Below are 20,235 nucleotides of genomic sequence, written 5' to 3' on the forward strand. Positions count from 1 at the left end.
GGTTCATCCCATTCCTCCCTCCCGCTTCATCCCAGTCTCCCCAATAGCCCAGTCCCTTCCGTTCCCCTCCCCATCCACCCCATTCCCCACCGAGTCCCTCCCAATCCACCCCGTCCCCTCCCGTCCCCGTTCCGGGCTCTCACCGCGGATGCGGGGGGGCGGAAGGGCGGGAATTCCGTGGGGCACCGGGAATTCCGGTGAGCCGCCCCAGCTCCTGGTGCAGCCGCCGCAGCTCCCGGTAGCGCCGCCAAACGATGACCTGGGGGCCCAGGCGTCCGGGGGGGTCCCGTGACCCCCCCCATGGCCCCCACCTGGGGGCCCAGGCGTCCGGGGGGGTCCCGTGACCCCCCATCGCCCCCACCTGGGGGCCCAGGCGTCCGGGGGGGTCCCGTGACCCCCCCCCATGGCCCCCACCTGGGGGCCCAGGCGTCCGCGCCCCTCCCCCCTTCACCTGCTTCACGTCACCCGGCGTCGTCTTGGAAACGAACTGGGGGAGGGGGAAGGGGGAGGGGTCAGGACACTGCAGCCCCGCCCCCTCGGCGTGACCCCGCCCCCTCCGCGGTGACTTAGCGTCGCGACCACGCCCCCAACGCCTCCCGCGCGGCCCCTCCTCCCCTGGCCCCGCCCCTGCCTCGTGACCCCGCCCTGGGCGCCTCCAGCCCCGCCCTCACATTGGCCCCGCCCCTTCCCGGTGCCTTCCCGCGGCCCGCCCCCTCCCGCGGCCCCGCCCCCTGACCGTGGCCGTCACTTTGTACTCGGTGTAGCCGTCGGGTGGGGGCGGGGCTCGGTGACGGTGAAGTCCTGCCGGTACCCGTCGTCCTGCCGCGACATGGCCGCCTGACACCCGCCTCACACGCCGGGGGGGCGGGTCTTAAGCCCCGCCCCGCTGCCGAAATAGGGACGCGGACCCTTTAAGGCCTCCCGCTTTCGATAGGGGACGCGGCCCCTTTAAATCTCCCCCCCGCCCCCCGCGAAGAGCTGCGAGCGCAGCGAGGGCGACGCGGCGCCAGCGCGCATGCGCGGGGGGAGGGCGGACGGGCTGCGCATGCGCGGCACCGCCTTCCGCTGTTCTGGTGCAATGCGCAGGCGCCACCTCCCTGCCCGCCGCGCATGCGCGTGGTGGGCTCCAAGGGGGCGGGGCCACCCGAGGACCCGAACGGCGGAATGGGGGCTGGAGGGGGCGGGTCTCGGGGCTCCTTCCGGGGTCTCGGCCGCCATTGCAGGGCCTTTGGGGACACATTGGGGACCCTGGGGGACATTTCGGTGTCGAGGGGGACGATTCGGGACCCCGGGAGGGTATTTGGGGCCCGGAGGGTCTCGGCTGCCGTCCCGGGGCCCCAAGGGGGAATCGGGGCTGCCGGGGTCGCCTCGGAGCCCGCGGCGGGGGGAGGCGGGGAAGCCGCGGCGCGGGGCACGCTGGGAGCTGTAGTCCCGGGCGCGCCGGGACACCGCAGGGCCCGCGGGGCACGCTGGGAGCTGTAGTCCCGGGACGCTCTGGGGGGCGCACATCACGCTGGGGCCGCGGGGCACGCTGGGAGCTGTAGTCCCGGGACGCCCCGGGGCGACGCAGGGCACGCTGGGGGCCGCGGGGCACGCTGGGAGCTGTAGTCCCGGGACGCCCTGGGGGGGCGCACATCACGCTGGGGCCGCGGGGCACGCTGGGCGCTGTAGTCCCCGCGCTCCCCCCGCCGCTTCTTTCCGCCCTCCCGGGTGCTCTCGGCCTCCTCCTCCCGCTGCCGCTGCCCGGGGAGGCCGCACGGCAGCCCCAGAGCCCCCCGGCCGCACGGAGGTCGCACAGATGCACCGGGGAGCTGCACCGCGGCCGCAGCCCCCGCTCCCGGGTGCGACAAGACCCACAAGGGCCGTGGACATGGAGGCCCCTGGGGGCCGCACGGAGGCCCATGGGGCGCCCTGATCCCTGCGCACGGAGGCCCCTAGAGCCCCCCATCCCTCCGGGTCCGTAAAGGCCCCGGGGGCCGCGCGGAGGCCGGTCCGGCCTCCCTGTCCCCGCGCACGTGGAGGCCCCGGGGGGCCGCGCGGAGGCCGGTCCGGCCTCCCTGTCCCCGCGCACGTGGAGGCCCCGGGGGGGCCACACGGAGGCCGGTCCGGCCTCCCGGTCCCCGTGCACGTGGAGGCCGCGGGGGGCCGCGCGGAGGCCGCCCCCGCAGACCCCGTTCGCAGAGCCCCGCGGAACGAGCGCACGAGCGTTTCCACAGCCCCGAGCCCAGCGCTTTATTCAGCCGTACAAAACCGCCCCCACCGGCGCCCGGAGAGACCCCGGAACCGACCTGGGGAAAAGGGGGGCGCCCCCGGCCTCCAAAGGAGGCCCCGCTCCCCCGCACGCTACCAAAAGGGCCCGGAGCGACGGCGGCGGCGCAAGGGGGGAGGCCCCGAGCGCGGCCTCCCCAACCGTCAGGAACCTTCTAAAAACTCCAGAACGAGAAACGAAAGAAAAAGATCGAAACGAGAAACAAGGCAGCTAAAAAACGCGGCTCCGCGCGGGCCGCGCGCCCGCGGGAGCGACGGCGGAGCCCACGGCCGGCACCGAGCCGAGAGGAGCCGAGGAAAAACGTCCCGGGCGGGAACGGCGCCGCGGGCGGGAACGGGGCCGCGCTAGAGGCGGCGCTGGTAGCCGGAATGCATGCGGGCCGCGTGCACGTAATCGCCGTAGCCCCCCGAGTAGCGGCTGTAATCGGAATGCGCCTCCGGAAGGCGGCGGTAATCCAGCGGGGACTTTGTCGGCGAGCGGTGGTACGCGAGCGGCGAGTCCGCTAAGCGGCGGTAATCCGAGAGCTCGGATAAGCGGCGGTCGGAATTGTACCTGGGCGAGAGAAGAGACAGCGCGTCAATGGGGGCGCGCGGCGGCGCTCGGAGCGCGGCGGAGGCGCCGGAAGGGGCCGCGTCCCCCGCCCGCCCGCCCCGCGGCGCGGCTCGGCGCGTCAGCGCGTGGCGTGGCGGCGGCGCCCGGCGCGCGGCCCTGGCCTGCTCGCTCCATACCTTTTCGCCAGGGCGCTGGGTTTTTTGTACGGATCGTCATAGGCGGCGCTCCGGGGCGGGGAGAGGCGGGTGCGCTCGTACGGCGGGGCGGCGGCGGCGGCGCTCTGCGACAGCCCCACGTAGGAGGCCGCCGGCTGGCCCAGCTGCGCGGGGCCGTCGTAGGCGCCCGGCGGCGCCCGGTACGCGGCCAGCGAGGCGGACGAGGGCGGCTGCGCCGCGTACGAGGCGGCCGCGGAGCCGGACGCCTGGGCCCGGTACGCGGCGGGCAGCGGCGCCGCGGCCTGCGCCTTGTAGGAGGCGGCCGCTTGGCTGCCGTAGGAGGCGGCCTGGGCGCCGTAGGAGGAGAGCGCGGCGCCGGGCTGCGCGCCGTACGCGCCGGGCAGGCTGCCCGCGGGCTGCGCGCCGTACGAGGCCGCGTGCGCGGCGGGCTGCGCGCCGTACGAGGCGGAGAGCGCGGCGCCGGGCTGCGCGCCGTACGAGGCCGCGTGCGCGCCCAGGGGCTGGCCGCCGTAGGCGCCCGCCGCGTGGCCCGGCACGGCCTGCGCGCCGTACGAGGCGGCCGCGGGCTGCGCGCCGTACGAGGCGGAGAGCGCGGCGCCGGCCTGCGCGCCGTACGAGGCCGCGTGCCCGTCCACGGCCTGCGCGCCGTACGAGGCCTGCGCGCCGTACGAGGCCACGTGCGTGGCCACGGCCTGCGCGCCGTACGAGGCCGCGGCGCCCGCGCCGGCCTGCGCGCCGTACGAGGCCTGCGCGCCGTACGAGGAGGCCGAGTAGCCCGCGGCGCCGTAGGAGGAGGCGAGCGCCGCGGCCTGCGCGCCGTAGCCCGAGAGCTGCGCGGCGGCCGGCTGCGCGCCGTAGGACGAGAGCGCCGCGGCGGCCTGCGCGCCGTAGGACGAGAGCGCCGCGGGCTGCGCGCTGGGCAGCGACGCCGCGGGCTGCGCGCGGTAGGCGCCGCCCAGCGAGGCCGAGGGCTGCGCGCGGTACGCGGCCGCCTGGCCGGCGCCGGGCTGCGCGCGGTACGCCATGCCCAGCGAGGCCGCGGGCTGCGCGCGGTACGCGGCGCCCAGCGAGGCCGAGGGCTGCGCGCGGTACGCGGCCGGCTGCGCCGCCGCCGGGAGCGCCGCGGACGCGTAGCCGGCGCGCGAGGGCGAGCGCCGCAGCGGGCTGCGGTCGCGGCCGAAGTAGGAGGGCGACGCGGGCCGCGCCGCCGCCTCCAGCGCGTCCAGCTTGGTGCCGCCGCCGCCGCCGAAGCGCTGCTGGTAATCGTACAGCGAGGACGAGGCCGCGTAGCCGGCGGCCGCGAAGGTGGAGTCCGCCGCGCGGCGCTGCTCAAAACCGTCTATCTTGGGCTGGAACTTTTCCCTATACTCCAGCCCTATCCGCTTGTTCTTGTCAACCACGACGCCTGCCTGGATAGTCTGGGCTGCTCCCTTTTTCTGCACGTTAGTAGAGAGTTCCACATTGACTCGTCTTCCTTTCACCTCCTTCCCGTTAAGATTTTCGATGGCAACTTTAGCATCTGCTTCGTTCTCCATGTGCACAAATGCATAGTCTGATAAAGCAGCAGACAGAGGGTTATCAGGGGGGAGAAAACAACATTGCGTTACAGGAGCCCACGCTCGGTTACCGCGTCTGCGCCGCGGCGGCGCTCCGTGTCCGTCCTGCTCCTTCTCCGTCCCGGGCCCTCCCCGCTCCCGGGAGCGCGGCGGGACGCCTGGAACGGGAGCGACGCCGGACGCGCCGCGGCCGCCGGGCCCGGATCGACCCGAGCTGCAGCGCCCAGGCCCGTTCCCAGCCCCAACGACCAGCGCCTCGACGGGGCTGCTGGAGCAGAGAGCAGGGAGCAGCAGGAATCCAGGCGGAAGGGCCGTTCCCAGGGAAACCCGCGGAAATCCGCGCCTCTCCCGCTCGCTCGTGCCGGGAACCGCGGCAGCGGCACCGCGGATACCCCTGTGCGCGTTACCGCGCGTTCCTCATCACGCCCCGGTGACAAGAGGCCACATTTTGGGGACAAACGGAGCCCATGGAGCACGGGCTCCGGGGAGGAGCAGCGCCCGCGCTCCTCGCGCCGGTACCGGAGCCACCGCGGCAGCAAAGAGCGAGCGACGGGACCGGCCGCAGCAGCGAAGCGGAGGAGAGGCCGCAGAGCGAGAGACGGGACCGGGAGGAAGGGGGCGGCTCCCGGGACCGGAGCCTCTGTCGCAGCCCCCGGGACGACACGGAGCTTCTCCCTCGTTAACGGAGCAGCCCAATGAACGGCAGGACCCGGGGCCGCCCGCGGCGCTGCCGGGAACGCGGCGCCTCACGGAGGACGGGCGCAGAACGCAGCTCCCCCGGGAGGGCGGCTCCCCGTGCGGAACGGGGGAAAGGGACGGGGTCCGCGCGGGCCCCGGGACGGGGGATCCCGGCGCCGCAGCACGACGGGTCCGCGGGGCCGGGCGCAGGACGCGGGGCCGTTCGGGCAGCGGCGGCGCCCCCGGCTCCCCCGCTCGGCTCCAGCCGTTAGCGCCGGCCCGCTGGGTCCTGGGTTCCGACCGCAGCGCCGGGGCCGCACGGGTGCCGGTCCCGTCCCACCGGACCGGGGCGGTTCCGCCGCTCCCGGTGGGCCCTCCCCGCGGCTCCGACACAGAGCGTTTCTGGGGGCCACGTCCCGAACCCTCCCGCTCTGCTCCGCTGCTCCTCCGGACCCGGCGGGGATCCCCAACGCGGACCCCAGCGGAGGCTCCGCTCGGGGGCCGGTTCTGAACGGGTTCCGTGCGGAACATCCGCTCCCGAGGGGCAGGACGGGGCGGGCAGGAGCCCTTGAGGCTGCGACCTGAGACGGGAGAGCAGAGGCCGCGGAACCACCCGCCCCGCGGCGCCCGCGGCCCTCGGGAACGTCGGCGGCTCTGGTGTCCCGAGCGCCCGGGGGCGGCTCGGCGCGGAGGGGACGGGACGGGGCCCGGCAGGGCGAGGGGGGCCCCGCGCGGCCCAAAGGGGGGACCCGCCAGGCCGGGCCGCAGATCTGAGCGGGTCCCCCCAAAGCGGGGGCAGCGAGACAGCGCCGGGAGCAGGAAGCCGCAGAGAACGCGAGCCGGTCCGGGAAGGGCTCCGGGGCAGGAGAGCGGGGCAGGGACCGGCGGCAGCTCCGGGAGCCGCCGGCCGGAGCGGCGCGCGGGGCCGCGTTCCACGGGAGGGCAGAAGCGCGAGACCCCCGCGAGCCGAGACGGAAAACGGGTCATCCCCAGCGCGGCCGGGGAGCGGAGCGGCTCCGAGGACGGGCGATCGCAACCGAGCGGCCGGGGAGCGCCCCGGGGCCGCACAGAGGCACCGGGAGCCCGGCGGGGCCGATCCCCCCCCCACGCGGGCAGCGGGCGCTGGAGGCGCGAGGCGGGCGGCGGGAGAGGGGCCCGGGGAGGCCGACGCGCGGCCGGCGAGCGCGGGGGAGCGGCCCGGCCCGCGGCGGCGGCTCGGGTACCTTTGACCACGTCGCACTCGACGACGGTGCCGTACTGCTGGAAGAGCGAGCGGAGCTCGCCGCTCGTGCACGCGGCGGACACGTTGCCCACGAAGATCTTGCAGGTGTTGGTGGGCCGGGGCCGCGAGGGCTCCACCACGATGCGGCGGCCGTGCAGCTGGTGCCCGTTGAGCTGCGCAATGGCACGCGCGGCCGCCGCCTCGTCCCGCAAGTGCACGAACGCGAACTGCTTCATGAGCGCGACGCCCAGCACCGGCCCCGCGGCGCCGGTGAACAGCTCGCTCAGCTCCTCCGCCGTGGCCTCCTCGGGGACGTTGCCCACGAAGAGCTTTATGCCGGGACGCATGATGGCGACGGCGGCGAGCGGCGACGCGGCCCGCGGCGCCCGCTCAAAATGGCGATCGCGTCGCCTCAGCGCGCGGGGAGGAGGCGAACGCGCACTGCGCCTGCGCAATAACCGCCCCGCGCTCCCGCCCCCTGCACTGCGCCTGCGCAATAACCGCCCCGCGCTCCCGCCCCCTGCACTGCGCCTGCGCAACAACCGCCCCGCGCTCCCGCCCCCTGCACTGCGCCTGCGCAGCGGCCGTCCCGCGCACCCGCCGCCCTGCACTGCGCCTGCGCAGCGGCCGCCCCGCGCTCCCGCCCCCTGCACTGCGCCTGCGCAACAACCGCCCCGCGCTCCCGCCCCCTGCACTGCGCCTGCGCAGGGGCCGTCCCGCGCTCCCGCCCCCTGCAATGCGCGTGCGCAATAACCGCCCCGCGCCCCTTGCCCTGCGCCTGCGCAGCGGCCGCCCCGCGCTCCCGCCCCCTGCACTGCGCCTGCGCAGCGGCCGTCCCGCGCACCCGGCCCTTGCACTGCGCCTGCGCAATAACCGCCCCGCGCCCCTTGCCCTGCGCCTGCGCAGAGGCCGCCCCCCTCCCGCGCGCCGCCGCGACGTTAGCCCCGCCCTCCCCGCGCACGGAACCGCGCCCGCCGCGGCCACGCCCTCCCTTAAAGGCGCCCGCCGCGGCCACGCCCCCCCTTAAAGGCGCCGCATTCCCAAGGAGCGGCCGGTCCCGTTTATTGGCGCCCCCGTCACAGGTTGGCGGCCGCGCGCTCCCGTTACCGGCGGCCCCGTCACAGGTTGGCGGCCGCGCGCTCCCGTTACCGGCGCCCCCGTCACAGGTTGGCGGCCGCGCGCTCCCGTTACCGGCGCCCCCGTCACAGATTCGCCGCCGCGCGCTCCCGTTATCGGCGGCCCCGTCACAGGTTCCCGGCCGGTCCCGTTTATCGGCGGCCCCGTCACAGGTTCGCCGCCGCGCGCTCCCGCTCCTCCCACAGGGTGCGCCCGTCGCACGTGCAGAGGCGCTTGGGGTTCTGCAGCAGCCCGGCCGCGCGCGCCACCACCCCGCAGGCCAGGCTGGAGGGAACGGCAAGGACACCCCATGGACACCCCATAGAGCCCCATGGACACCCCATGGACACCCCATAGAGCCCCATGGACACCCCATGGAACCCCATGGACACCCCATGGAACCACCCCATGGAACCCCATGGAACCCCATGGAACCCCATGGACACCCCATGGACACCCCATGGAACCCCATAGACACCCCATAGAACCCCATGGAACCCCATGGACACCCCATGGAACCCCATAGAACCCGATGGAACCCCATGGAACCCCATGGAACCCCATAGAACCCCATGGACACCCCATGGACACCCCATGGCTGCGCGCGCCACCACCCCGCAGGCCAGGCTGGAGGAGAGGGACACGGAATGGGACACGGGGACCCACCGGGACCCACGGACACCCCATAGAACCCCATGGAACCCCCCATGGAACCACCCCATGGACACCCCATGGACACCCCATAGAACCCCATGGAACCCCATGGAACCCCATGGAACCCCATAGACACCCCATGGAACCACCCCATGGACACCCCATGGAACCCCATGGACACCCCATGGACACCCCATGGACACCCCATGGAGCTCCCCATGGACACCCCATGGACACCCCATGGACACCCCATAGACACCCCATGGACACCCCATGGACACCCCATGGAACCCCATGGACACCCCATGGAACCCCATGGAACCCCATGGACACCCCATGGACACCCCATGGACACCCCATAGACACCCCATGGACACCCCATGGACACCCCATGGACACCCCATGGACACCCCATGGCCGCGCGCGCCACCACCCCGCAGGCCAGGCTGGAGGAGAGGGACACGGAATGGGACACGGGGACCCACCGGGACCCACGGACACCCCATAGAACCCCATGGAACCCCCCATGGAACCACCCCATGGACACCCCATGGACACCCCATAGAACCCCATGGAACCCCATGGAACCCCATGGACACCCCATGGACACCCCATGGACACCCCATAGAACCCCATGGAACCCCCATGGAACCCCATGGACACCCCATGGACACCCCATGGACACCCCATGGACACCCCATAGAGCCCCATGGACACCCCATGGACACCCCATGGACACCCCATGGCCGCGCGCGCCACGACCCCGCAGGCCAGCCTGGAGGGGAGGGACACGGAATGGGACATGGGGACCCACCGGGACCCACGGACACCCCATAGAACCCCATAGAACCCCATAGACACCCCATAGACACCCCACGGACACCCCATGGACACCCCATGGAACCCCCCACGGACACCCTATAGAACCCCCCCACGGAGCCACTCCATGGACACCCCCCCACACGGACACCCCATGGACTCCCCCTGCCCCATGGACACAGCCCGGAGCCCCCCGAACCCCCGCACCCCACGGACACCCCATGGAACCCCCCCACGGACCCGCTGCCCCACAGACACCCTATGGACCCACGGCCACCCCCCGGACCCACAGACACCCCCCGGACCCACGGCCGCCCCCCAGACCCACGGCCGCCCCCCGGAGCCCCCGTCCGGCACCCACCCCGGCCCCGCGTTGCCGGTGACGGGGGACAGCGGGTGGTTGCCCCGGCCCAGGTCGTCCTCGCCCGCGGCCACCACCACGGAGCGGCCCACGATGTCCTCGACCTGGGGGGCAGGCTGGGGGTCGCGGTGCCGCCGCGGGCGCCCCCGGCCCCCCCGGTCCCCCCCCGGGCCCCCCCCGGTCCCCCCGGTCCCCCCGGTCCCCCCCGGTCCCCCCGGTCCCCCCGGTCCCCCCACCTGCAGCCGCGAGTCCTCCAGGCGGAAGGCGGCTCTGCCCGACGCGTCGGCCCAGATGTTGCCCAGGTCCCCGACGTGCTGGGGGTGACGCGGAGGGGGTGACAACCATGTCCCAGCCCCGTGGATGGGGTCACAGCCGCGTCCCAGCCCCGTGGATGGGGTCACAGCCGCGTCCCAGCCCCGTGGGTGGGTGACAACCACGTCCCAGCCCCATGGAGGGGGTCACAGCCGCGTCCCAGCCCCGTGGATGGGTGACAGCCCCACGGAGGGGTGACAACCACGTCCCAGCCCCGTGGGTGGGTGACAGCCCCGTGGATGGGGTGACAGCCCCATGGATGGGGTCACAGCCGCGTCCCAGCCCCGTGGGTGGGTGACAACCACGTCCCAGCCCCATGGATGGGTGACAACCACGTCCCAGCCCCGTGGATGGGGTGACAGCCCCACGGAGGGGTGACAACCACGTCCCAGCCCCGTGGGTGGGTGACAGCCCCATGGATGGGTGACAGCCCCATGGATGGGTGACAACCACGTCCCAGCCCCGTGGATGGGTGACAGCCCCATGGAGGGGGTGACAGCCCCATGGATGGGGTCACAGCCACATCCCAGCCCCACGGAAGGTCGTGGTCACGTCCCAGCCCCACGGAGGGGGTGACAGCCCCGTCCCAGCCCCACGGAGGGGGTGACAGCCGCGTCCCCGGTCCCACGCGGGTGTCACGTCCCCGTCCCCGCGTCCCCGTCCCCGCTCACCCGGTGCTCGTCCTGGGGTCCCCCGTGCCGCTCCCCGTGGGGGTTGTAGTGCTCCCCGCAGCTGTGGGTCGGGGGTCGCGGTGGGGCCGGCGCCGCGGGGGCCGCCCGGGCCCCCCGACCCCCCATCCCGGTACCTGTCGCAGCCCTCGGAGACGTCCCCGAACTCGTGGACGTGGAGGCCGTGGGGCCCCGGGGGGAGCCCGGCCAGGGCGCCCTCCACGAGGCAGCGCCGGGGGCCGAGCTGCACGAAGCGGAGGAGGCCCCGCGTGGGGCCGGGGCCGCCCAGCGCCGCCACCGCGGCCACCGTGGGGCCGGGGACCCGCGTGTCCCCCGGCGTCACCGCCGTGGGGCTGGGACCGCCCGTGTCCCCCGGCGTCTCCGCCGTGGGGCCGGGGTCCTGCAGCGTCACCGCCGTGGGGCCGGGACCCTCCAGTGCCGCCGTGGGGCCGGGACCCTCCAGGTCCCCCGGTGCCGCCGTGGGGCCGGCGCCCCCCATGCCCCGCAGCACCGCGCGCCGCCCCGACGCCTCCAGCTGCTCCCGCACCCGCTCGGCCGCCACCGTCGCCTCCAGCAGCAGCGTCTGCGTGTCCAGGCGCAGCTCCAGGAGCCGCACGCCTAAACCGGGATAGGGATGGGAATGGGATAAGGATGGGAATGGAGATGGGGCGGGATTGGGATGGGGACAGGGCGGGAATGGAGACGGGGTGAGACAGGGATGGGATTGGGACACAGATGGGATTGGGGTGGGCACAGGGATGTGGACAAGGACGGGACAGTGACAGGACAGGGACAGGACAGGGACGGAGCTGGGATGGGGACAGGGACGGGACCAGGACAGCGAAGGCGGCACCGGGGCCATGGGCAGGATGGGGCTGGTGGTGACAGGGCCGGTGGTGACAGGGCCGGTGGGGACGGGATGGGGGTGACGGTTCCAGCGTCCCCGCGCTCGGTGTCCCCGCGGCCGGTTGTGACGGGACGGGAGTGACGGGGACGGTGGTGACAGGGACGATGGTGACGGTCCCGGTGTCCCCGCGCTCGGTGGTGATGGGATGGGGGTGACGGGGACAGTGTTGACGGGGAGGTGGGGACGGTGGCCCCGTGGTTGGTGGTGACGGGACGGGAGTGACGGGGCTGATGGGGACGGGGATGGTGGCCCCGCGCTCGGTGGTGACGGGGATGGTGGTGACGGTGGTGCCGGTTCCGGTGGTGCCGGTCCCGGTGTCCCCGCGCTCGGTGGCCCCGGTCCCGGTGTCCCTGGTCCCGGTGTCCCCGGTCCCGGTGTCCCCAGTCCCGGTGGTGCCAGTCCCGGTGTCCCTGCGCTCGGTGTCCCCGGTCTCGGTGTCCCCGGTCCCGGTGGCCCCGGTCCCGGTGGCCCCGGTCCCGGTGTCCCCGCGCTCGGTGTCCCCGGTCTCGGTGTCCCCGGTCCCGATGTCCCCGCGCTCGGTGGTGCCGGTCCCGGTGTCCCCGGTCCCGGTGTCCCCGCGCTCGGTGGTGCCGGTTCCGGTGGTGCCGGTTCCGGTGGCCCCAGTCCCGGTGTCCCCGGTCCCGGTGGCCCCGCGCTCGGTGTCCCCGGTCCCGGTGTCCCCAGTCCCGGTGTCCCCGGTCCCGGTGTCCCCGGTCCTGGTGTCCCCAGTCCCAGTGTCCCCAGTCCCAGTGTCCCCGGTCCCAGTGTCCCCGGTCCCGGTGTCCCCAGTCCCGGTGTCCCCACGCTCGGTGGCCCCGCGCTCGGTGTCCCCGGTTCCGGTGTCCCCGGTCCCGGTGTCCCCAGTCCCAGTGTCCCCGGTCCCAGTGTCCCCGGTCCCGGTGTCCCCGGTCCCGGTGTCCCTGGTCCCGGTGTCCCCAGTCCCAGTGTCCCCAGTCCCGGTGTCCCCGGTCCCGGTGTCCCTGGTCCCGGTGTCCCCGGTCCCGGTGTCCCCGGTCCCGGTGTCCCCGGCCGCTCACCCGGCAGCCCCCGCACGGCCTCGCGCACGTCCCGGGCGCAGCCCTCGCAGTCCATCTGCACCGCGAACTCCAGCTGCGGGGGGGACGGGGGGACGGGCTGAGCGGGGCCCCGAAACCCACCGGGGACCTGAGCGGGGACCTGAACGGGACCAAAACCGGCCCGGGGACCCCGGGGACCTGAACGGGGCCCCCAAATCCTCCCGGGCACCCCCGGGCACCCCCGGTCCCTGCACGGGGCCCCCAAACCCTCCCGGGCACCCCCGTTCCCCGCACGGGGCCCCGTGTCCCCGGCCCGTCCCGCCGCCCCTCACCGTGCAGCTGGGCCCGTCCGGACCCGCCGCCTCCGCCATGACCGCGGCCTTTGCCCCGCCGCGCCGCGCGGAACCCCCGCGCCGCGCGCACGGACCGCCCGGAAGCGCCGCCGGACGGAGCGGGGCCGCGGACCGCCCCGAGCCACTTCCGGCGTGGCGTCGCCATGGGAACGGCGGCGCCGGCGCGGGCGGGGCGGCCGGAGGAGGGGGTGCGAATTTGGGGCGATTCGGGGCTTTTTGGAGCCCCGAGCGGGGCGGGGGATCCTGAGGGGCCGTTTGGGGAGGGGCCTGGGGGGCTCGAGGGGATTTGGGGGGGTTTAAGGCGCATTTAGGGGGGTTGGGGGCTGTGAGGGGTGTTTGGGGGGTCCCCAGGGGGTGTTGGGGGTTTTGGGGGTGTTTGGGGGGTCCTCGGGTGTTTTTGAGGGTGGTTGGGGGGTTCTCAGGGGGTTTTGGGGGTGGTTGGGGGGTCCTCAGGAGGGTTTGGGGGTGTTTTGGGGGGTCCTCAGGTGGTTTTGGGGGTGTTTGGGGGGTCCTCGGGTGTTTTTGGGGGTGGTTGGGGGGTTCTCAGGGGGTTTTGGGGGTGGTTGGGGGGTCCTCAGGGGGGTTTGGGGGTGGTTGGGGGGTTCTCAGGTGGTTTTGGGGGTGTTTGGGGGGTTCTCGGGTGGTTTTGGGGGTGTTTGGGGGTCCTCAGGGGGTGTTGATGGTTTTGGGGGTGTTTGGGGGGTTCTCGGGTGGTTTTGGGGGTATTTGGGGGGTCTCAGGGCCTTGGGGGCCTCGAGGGGGGGTTTCATCCGGGGCATCTCGGGGGGTTGAGGGGTTCCCGGGGTGACAACCGGGGGGTTCCCGCGCAGCGAGGCCGATCCCCGCCCCCGGGGCCGCCCCCGCTCCAGGCCCGGTCCATGGAGCTCCCGGGAGCCGCCGCGGGGCCGGGCGCCCGTCCCGACCCGCCGGGGCCGCCCCGGCTGCCGCCGCCGCCGCGCCCGGAGCCGCCGGGGCAGCGGGAGCTCCGCGGAACCGTCGAGGCGGCGGCCGCGCGCGCCTGGGCGGAGGCGGCGGGGGGCGGCGGCGGCGGCCGGCGGCTCCGCGCGTTCCTGGCGCGGGCGGCCGAGCGGCTCTGGGCTCGCTACGGGCGGCCGGGGCCGCGCGGGGCCGTCCTGGCCGCCCCGGCCGAGCTCGCCCGCCGCCGGGCCCAGCTGGCCCTGGACTGCGCCGCCTGCCTGGACGGGGCCGCCGCGCGGCACCGGCTGCGCGCGGAGCTGCGGGCGCCCACGCGCGGCGGCCGCCTGGGCCTCCCCGTGGGCCGCCTGCTGCGGCCGGCGCGGCCGCCGGTGCCGCCGCCCACGCGCGGGCGCCGCTCCGCGGAGCTGGCCGAGCTGCGGCGCCTCCCGTCCCCGGGGCCGCGGGGCCTCCCCGCCCCCCGCCGCGCCGCCGCCGCCGCCGCCCCGCGCGTGGGGCCGTGCGTGGCCGTGCGCACCCCGTGCCCGCCGCCCCGCGCCGCCCCGCGCCGCCCCGCGCGCCCCGCGGCCGCCGCGCGGTCCCTCCCGGAGCTGCGCGAGGGCCGGCGGCTGCTGGACGAGCTGGGGCTGCCGCGCCCGCCGCGCCGCCCGTCCCCGCCGGAGCCGCCGCCGCCCCGCGAGGAGCCGGCGGCACCGGGCGGCGCGCGGGACGCGCGGGAGCTGGCGCGGCGGGCGGCCACGCGCGGCCCCACGCGCGGGGAGCAGCGGCTGCCGCCGCTCCTGGCCGCGCTCCCGCGCCGCGCCGGCGACCGGGAGCACCGGGAGCACCGGGAGCCGCCGCCGCCGCCGGCCCCGCGTCCCGGCCCGGCCCGACCGGCGCCGCCGCGGCTGCCCCGTCCCGCGCTGGCCGCCCCGGTGCCGCTGCGGAGCTTCGGGCCGCTGTGCCCGGACCCGCTGGGCCCCGCGGGGCCGGCGGCGCCGCCGGGACCGGGCCGGGCCGTGCGGGAGCTCTACGGGGCGCTGGCGGCGGCGCTGCCCCCGGAGCGGCTCCGCTTCGAGCGGCAGCGCCCGCTGCAGCCGCCGGCCGCCGCGCGGGACCTGGGGCCGCCGGTGCCGCCGCCGGTTCCGCCGCCGGTTCCGCCGCGCGCCGTGAACGCGGAGCTGCCCCGCGCGCCGCCCGCGCGCCCCGCGCCGCCCGCGCGGCTGCCCTGGCGGCAACGGGGGTCCTGGCGGCGCTGGTGGAGGAGCGCGTTCGGCGTCGACGACTTCCTCAAGTTCGTGGCCACGGCGGACACCGACTACCTGCACGCGGTGTTCGGGCTGCACCGGGACGGCGGCGGCGGCGAGGAGGAGCTGGGGGCTCCGGAGCGCGATCAGGAGCGGGAGGAACCGGGGGATCCGGAGCGCGGCCGGGAACGGGAACGGGAGGCCCCGGAGCGCGATCGGGAGCGGGAGGAGCCGCCGGGACCGGAGCGCGGCCGGGAGCGGGAGGAACCGGCGGGTCCAGAGTGCGGCCGGGAGCGGGAGGCGCCACCGGTGCCAGCGGAGCCCTGGGCCGGTCCCAGCACCGGTACCGAGCGCTTCATGCCGGGTCCCGGCACCGGCACCGGTACCGAGCGCTTCGTGCCGGGGCTCTGGAATCCCGGGACGCTGCAGGCGGCGGCGGCGGCGCCGGGGCTGGGGCGGCTGCAGCAGCGGCTGGAGCGGCTCTGGGCCGCGCTGCGCGTGCCCGGCCCGGACCGGCTGGCCATGGCCGTGCGGTTCGGTACCGGCGCCGGCGCCGGGGCCGGGGCGGCCGCGCTGCGCGCGTGGGAGGCGGCGGCCGCCGCCATCCAGGAGCGGGAGCTGCTCCTGGCGCGGCTGGAGGCGCTGGAGGGCCCCGCGTCCGAGCCCGGGCGGCTGTTCCGGCCCGGCGGCGCCGCGCGCGCGGCCGCGGAGCACCGGGCCCGGCGGCGGCTGCTCGCGGCCATCGCCCGGCGCGACGCCGCCATCGCCGCCGCGCTGCGCCGCGTGCGCGGGGACGGCGTCGCCTTCCGCGGCCGCCCGTACCGGGACAAGATGCGCTGGGACCGCGTGGAGATGCTCTACTGGCTGCAGCAGGGCCGGCGCGCGGCCGCGCTGCTCCCGGCGCGCGCCGGGGCCTCCCGCCGGGAGCGGGAACGCGCCGGGAACGGGCAATAAACGTGCGGGACGCGGCGGCGCTCGGACAGCCCGCTCCAAAAACACGTTTATTCGCCCCAAAAGGAGGGACGGGGCTCCGGCTCCGCGGGGACGTCGCCGCGGCCGCGCGGCGCCCAGGGCAGCCCGTCGCGCACCTGCTGCACGATGCGGGCGCGCACGGCGCGCGCCTCGCGGGACGCGTGCGCGGGCGGCGCCGGCGCGGGCGGCTCGGGCTCGGCGTCGCCGTCGGGCGGCCCCGGCTCCAGCGGCGTGCGGCGGCTCAGCGCGATGTTGTGCAGGACGCAGCAGGCCAGGAAGATCTGGCACACCTTGGGCGGCGCGTACTGCAGCGAGCCGCGCGCGCGGTCCAGGCAGCGGAAGCGGCGCGTGAGCAGCGCGCGCGTGCGGCGCAGCGCGGCCAGCGCCTCGTGGTGCAGCGCGTTGTAGCGCTCCTCGGCCGCGCCGCGCGGCGACGCGATGGGCGTCATGAGCCACGGCTTGAGCGGGTAGCTGCGGTCGCCTGCGCCGGGGCGCCGCGGGACGCGCGTCAGGAAACGCGCACGGCGGCTCCGCGTCCCCATCCCCACGGGCGTCAGGAAACGCGCAAGGCGGCTCCGCGGGTGGCCCCGTCCCCACGGGCGTCAGCAAACGCGCGCGGTGGCTCCGCAGGTGGCCCCGTCCCCGCAGGTGTCCCTGTCCCCATGGGTCTCCCTGTCCCTCTGAGTGTCCCCATCCTCACAGGCATCCCTGTCCCCATGGGTGTCCCCATCCTCACGGGTGTCCCCGTCCCCACAGGTCTCCCTGTCCCTACAGATGTCCCCGTCCCCACAGGTGGCCCCGTCGCTCTGGGTGTCCCCATCCCCACAGGTGGCCCCATCCCCACAGGTGGCCCTGTCCCCATGGGGGTCCCCATCCCCACAGGTGGCCCCATCCCCACAGGTGTCCCCGTCCCCACAGGTGGCCCCATCCCTCTGGGTGTCCCCATCCCCTTGGCCGTCCCCATCCCCATGGGTGTCCCAATCTCCACAGGTGTCCCCATCCCATGGGTGTCCCTGTCCCCACGGGTGTCTCTGTCCTTGTGGGTGGCCCCATCCCCATGGGTGTCCCAATCTCCACAGGTGGCCCCGTCCCCATGGGTGGCCCCGTCCCCATGGGTCTCCCTGTCCCCACAGGTGTCCCCATCCCCACAGGTGTCCCCGTCCCCACAGGTGGCCCCGTCCCTCTGGGTGTCCCCATCCCCTTGGCCGTTCCCCGTCCCCATAGGTGTCCCCATCCCGCAAGCAGCCCCATCCTTGCGGGCGTCCCCATCCCTGTGGGTGTCCCCGTCCCCTTGGCCGTCCCCATCCCTGCGTCCCTGTCCCCATGGCTGTCCCTGTGTCCCCGTCCCCATGGCCGTCCCATCCCCATGGATGTCCCAATCTCCACAGGTGTCCCTGTCCCCACGGGCATCCCCATCCCCTTGGCTGTCCCCGTCCCCATGGGTATCCCAATTTCCACAGGTGTCCCCATCCCCGCAGCCATCCCCATCCCCACAGGTCTCCCCATCCCCACGGGTGTCGCAATCTCCACAGGTGTCCCCATCCCCACAGGTGTCCCCGTCCCTGTGGGTGCCCCCATCCCTGTGGGTGTCCCCATCCCCGTGGCTGTCCCTGTCCCCTTGGCGTCCCCATCCCTGCCGTGTCCCCGTCCCCATGGTTGTCCCAATCCCCACGGGTGTCCCCATCCCCGCGGTTGTCCCCGTCCCCATGGCTGTCCCTGCGTCCCAGTCCCCATGCGTGTCCCATCCCCTTGGCCATCCCCGTCCCCTTGGCGTCCCTGTCCCCATGGCCGTCCCGTCCCCTTGGCCGCCCCGTCCCCGTCCCCGTCCCCATGGGTGTCCCATCCCTGCAGGTGTCCCTGTCCCCACGGTTGTCCCCGTCCCCTTGGCCGCCCTGTCCCCATGGGTGTCCTAATCTCCGTCCCTGCGTCCCCGTCCCCATGGCTGTCCCATCCCCTTGCCCGTCCCCGTCCCCATGGGTGTCCCTGTCCCTGCCGGTGTCCCATCCCCTTGGCCGTCCCTGTCCCCTCGGCGTCCCCGTCCCCGTCCCCACCGTCCCCATGGCCGTCCCGTCCCCTCAGCGTCCCCGTCCCCATGTCCCCATCCCCACGGTTGTCCCCGTCCCCTGGCCGCCCCGTCCCCGTCCCCATCCCCGTCCCCGTCCCCGTCCCCATGGCCGTCCCATCCCCATGGCTGCCCCGTCCCTGCCGTGTCCCCGTCCCCATGGTTGTCCCAATCCCCACGGGTGTCCCCATCCCCACGGGTGTCCCCGTCCCCTTGGCGTCCCCGTCCCCGTCCCCCCGTCCCCATGGCCGTCCCGTCCCCTTGGCGTCCCCGTCCCCATGTCCCCGTCCCCTTGGCCGCCCCGTCCCTGTCCCCGTCCCTCACCCAGCAGCCAGGCGCCGTGGGGCCGCGCGCCGTCCAGCAGCCGCGCCAGCGCGGAGCCCTCGAGCACGGCGGCGTTGGGACACGCGCCGGGGAACTTGGCCACCACGTTGGTGATGGCGCCGCGCGCGTCGCACACCACCTGCATGTTCATGGAGTGGAAGTTGCGCGCGTTGCGGAAGGCCGGCTCGTTGTCGGCCGGCGCGCGCAGCGCCACGTGCATGCTGCCCAGCAGCCCCAGCGCGCCGGGGAAGGGCCCGCGCGGCGCGGCGCGCCCGGGCGCCGGGAACACCACGTAGCGCGGCGCGCGCCGCTGCAGCGCCGCCAGGAACTGCGCCAGGCAGTTGGACATGGCCGACTGGCTGATGCCGGCGCCGGCGCGCGCGGCCGCCTGGAAGGAGCCGGTGGCCAGGAAGGCCAGCGCCGCCGTCACCTTGACGGCCACGGGCAGCGCGTGGCTGCGGCCCGTGACGCTCTCCAGGTCGGCGCGCAGCTCGCGGCACAGCGCCGCGATGGCCGCCTTGTCCAGCCGGTAGCGCCGCAGCACCTGCTCCTCGCTCAGGTCCAGGAAGGAGCAGCGCGCCCGGTACACGCGGTGCTCGGGGTAGAAGCGGCGGCGCCGCCCGCGCTTGCGCCGGGACGGCCCCCCCGGTGCCGCCGCCGCGTCGCCGTCGTCGCCGCCGCGATCCCGCACCCGCCGCAGCAGCAGCACCGGGTCCGACATGTTCCCTGCGGGAGACGAGGGGGGATCAGGGCGACCCGCGGGGCGGGAACAGGGCTGGGGGGCAGGACGGGGATGGGGGGCCCAGATGTGGGTCCAGGGGACAGGACGGGGCTGGGGGGCCCAGATGTGGATCCGGGGGGCGGGACCAGGACAGAGGGGCCCAGATGTGGATCCAGGGGGCGGGAACGGGGCTGGGGGGCCCAGATGTGGATCCAGGGGACAGGATGGGGATGGGGGGCCCAGATGTGGGTCCGGGGGCAGGACCGGGACAGAGGGGCCCAGATGTGGGTCCGGGGGGCAGGATGGGGGCTGGGGGGCAGGACGGGGATGGAGGGGTCCAGATGTGGGTCGGGGGGGCAGGACCGGGACAGAGGGGCCCAGATGTGGGTCCGGGGGGCAGGACGGGGGCTGGGGGGCCCAGATGTGGGTCCGGGGGCAGGACGGGGGCTGCGGGGAACGGGCGGCCCTCGAGGCTCAGGACGGGTCCCGGGGGCAGGACGCGCCCTGGGGGGCGTGGCCAAGGCGCGAGGGGCGTGGCCAAGGCGCGAGGGGCGTGGCCCATCGGATCCAGGGTACCGCGGGGGGGGGCGGAGGCCTCGGGCCGCTTGGGGCGTGGCCTCCCGCCGGCTGAGAGGGGCGGGGCCTCGAGGCGAGGGCGGGGCCGCCGGGGAGGGGCGTGTCCCGCGGCGGGAGGGGCGGGGCCGGCGGTTCCCCCCGCTCCCCGCCCCCCCCCGCCGCCACCCACCCGGCTCCGCCGCTCCCGCCGCTCCGACCCCGCCGGGCTCCGCGGCGCCCCGCCCCCGCCCCGCGCCCCGATTGGCCGCCGCCGCCGCCACGTGACCGGAACCGCCCCTCCGCTCCCCCCGGCTCCGCATCCGCGCCGAGCTGGGCGGCGCCATTGACGGCGGCGCGCTCTGACGTCACCCCCCCCGTGCGTCAGCCTCGTGGCCGCCGGGCGGCCAATCGCGGCGCGGGGCCCGGGCGGCGCCGGCCAATGAGCGCGCGCGGCGCCGCGCGCGGGGGCGGGGCGCAGGGCGGGGCCGCGGGGTGGAGCCGCTGCCGCCGCCATTTTGTCGCCGTCGGCCGACGCGGCGCGTGCGGAGCGGAGCTGTGGTGAGCGCCCCCTCCCCCCCCCGTCCGGTGCTTCCGGTGCCCCCAGGGCTCCCCGTTATCGGCCCGGGGGTCCCCCCTGCGCCGTTCCGGTGCCCCCGGGGCTCCCCCGCCGTTTTCCGGTGCTCCCGGGTTTCCTCTCCCCGTCCCGGCCTTCCCTTTTCCTCCTCCGGAGCCTCCGCGCCCTCCCCCGCTCCCGCCCGGTCCTATTGGATCCCGCGCGAG

At 75.9% G+C, this 20,235-nt stretch overlaps 2 protein-coding genes across 2 annotated transcripts; both read right to left on the bottom strand.

Annotated features, from left to right (window-relative positions):
• Positions 1-2,610: 2,610 nt before the first annotated feature.
• LOC148591334 (RNA-binding protein 14-like) lies at positions 2,611-6,808 on the bottom strand. Its single transcript, XM_088537764.1, has 3 exons — positions 6,455-6,808; positions 2,998-4,549; positions 2,611-2,821 (listed from the first exon to the last, which is right to left on the bottom strand). The coding sequence occupies exons 1-3, from the start codon at positions 6,798-6,800 to the stop codon at positions 2,614-2,616; spliced, it is 2,106 nt and encodes a 701-aa protein (XP_088393890.1). The 5' UTR covers positions 6,801-6,808; the 3' UTR covers positions 2,611-2,613.
• A 928-nt stretch (positions 6,809-7,736) lies between these two features.
• Positions 7,737-12,677, bottom strand: LOC148591335 (copper chaperone for superoxide dismutase-like). The gene is made up of 8 exons (XM_088537766.1): positions 12,639-12,677; positions 12,328-12,400; positions 10,874-11,001; positions 10,521-10,762; positions 10,387-10,447; positions 9,640-9,717; positions 9,404-9,507; positions 7,737-7,854 (listed from the first exon to the last, which is right to left on the bottom strand). Exons 1-8 carry the CDS (start codon positions 12,675-12,677, stop codon positions 7,737-7,739), a joined length of 843 nt encoding a protein of 280 aa, XP_088393892.1.
• Positions 12,678-20,235: the final 7,558 nt, after the last annotated feature.

Source organism: Tinamus guttatus, unplaced genomic scaffold (genome assembly GCF_059628265.1).
Source record: "Tinamus guttatus ecotype Peru unplaced genomic scaffold, ASM5962826v1 Tinamus_guttatus_pri_ptg000863l, whole genome shotgun sequence".
Classification (NCBI taxonomy): Eukaryota; Metazoa; Chordata; class Aves; order Tinamiformes; family Tinamidae; genus Tinamus; species Tinamus guttatus.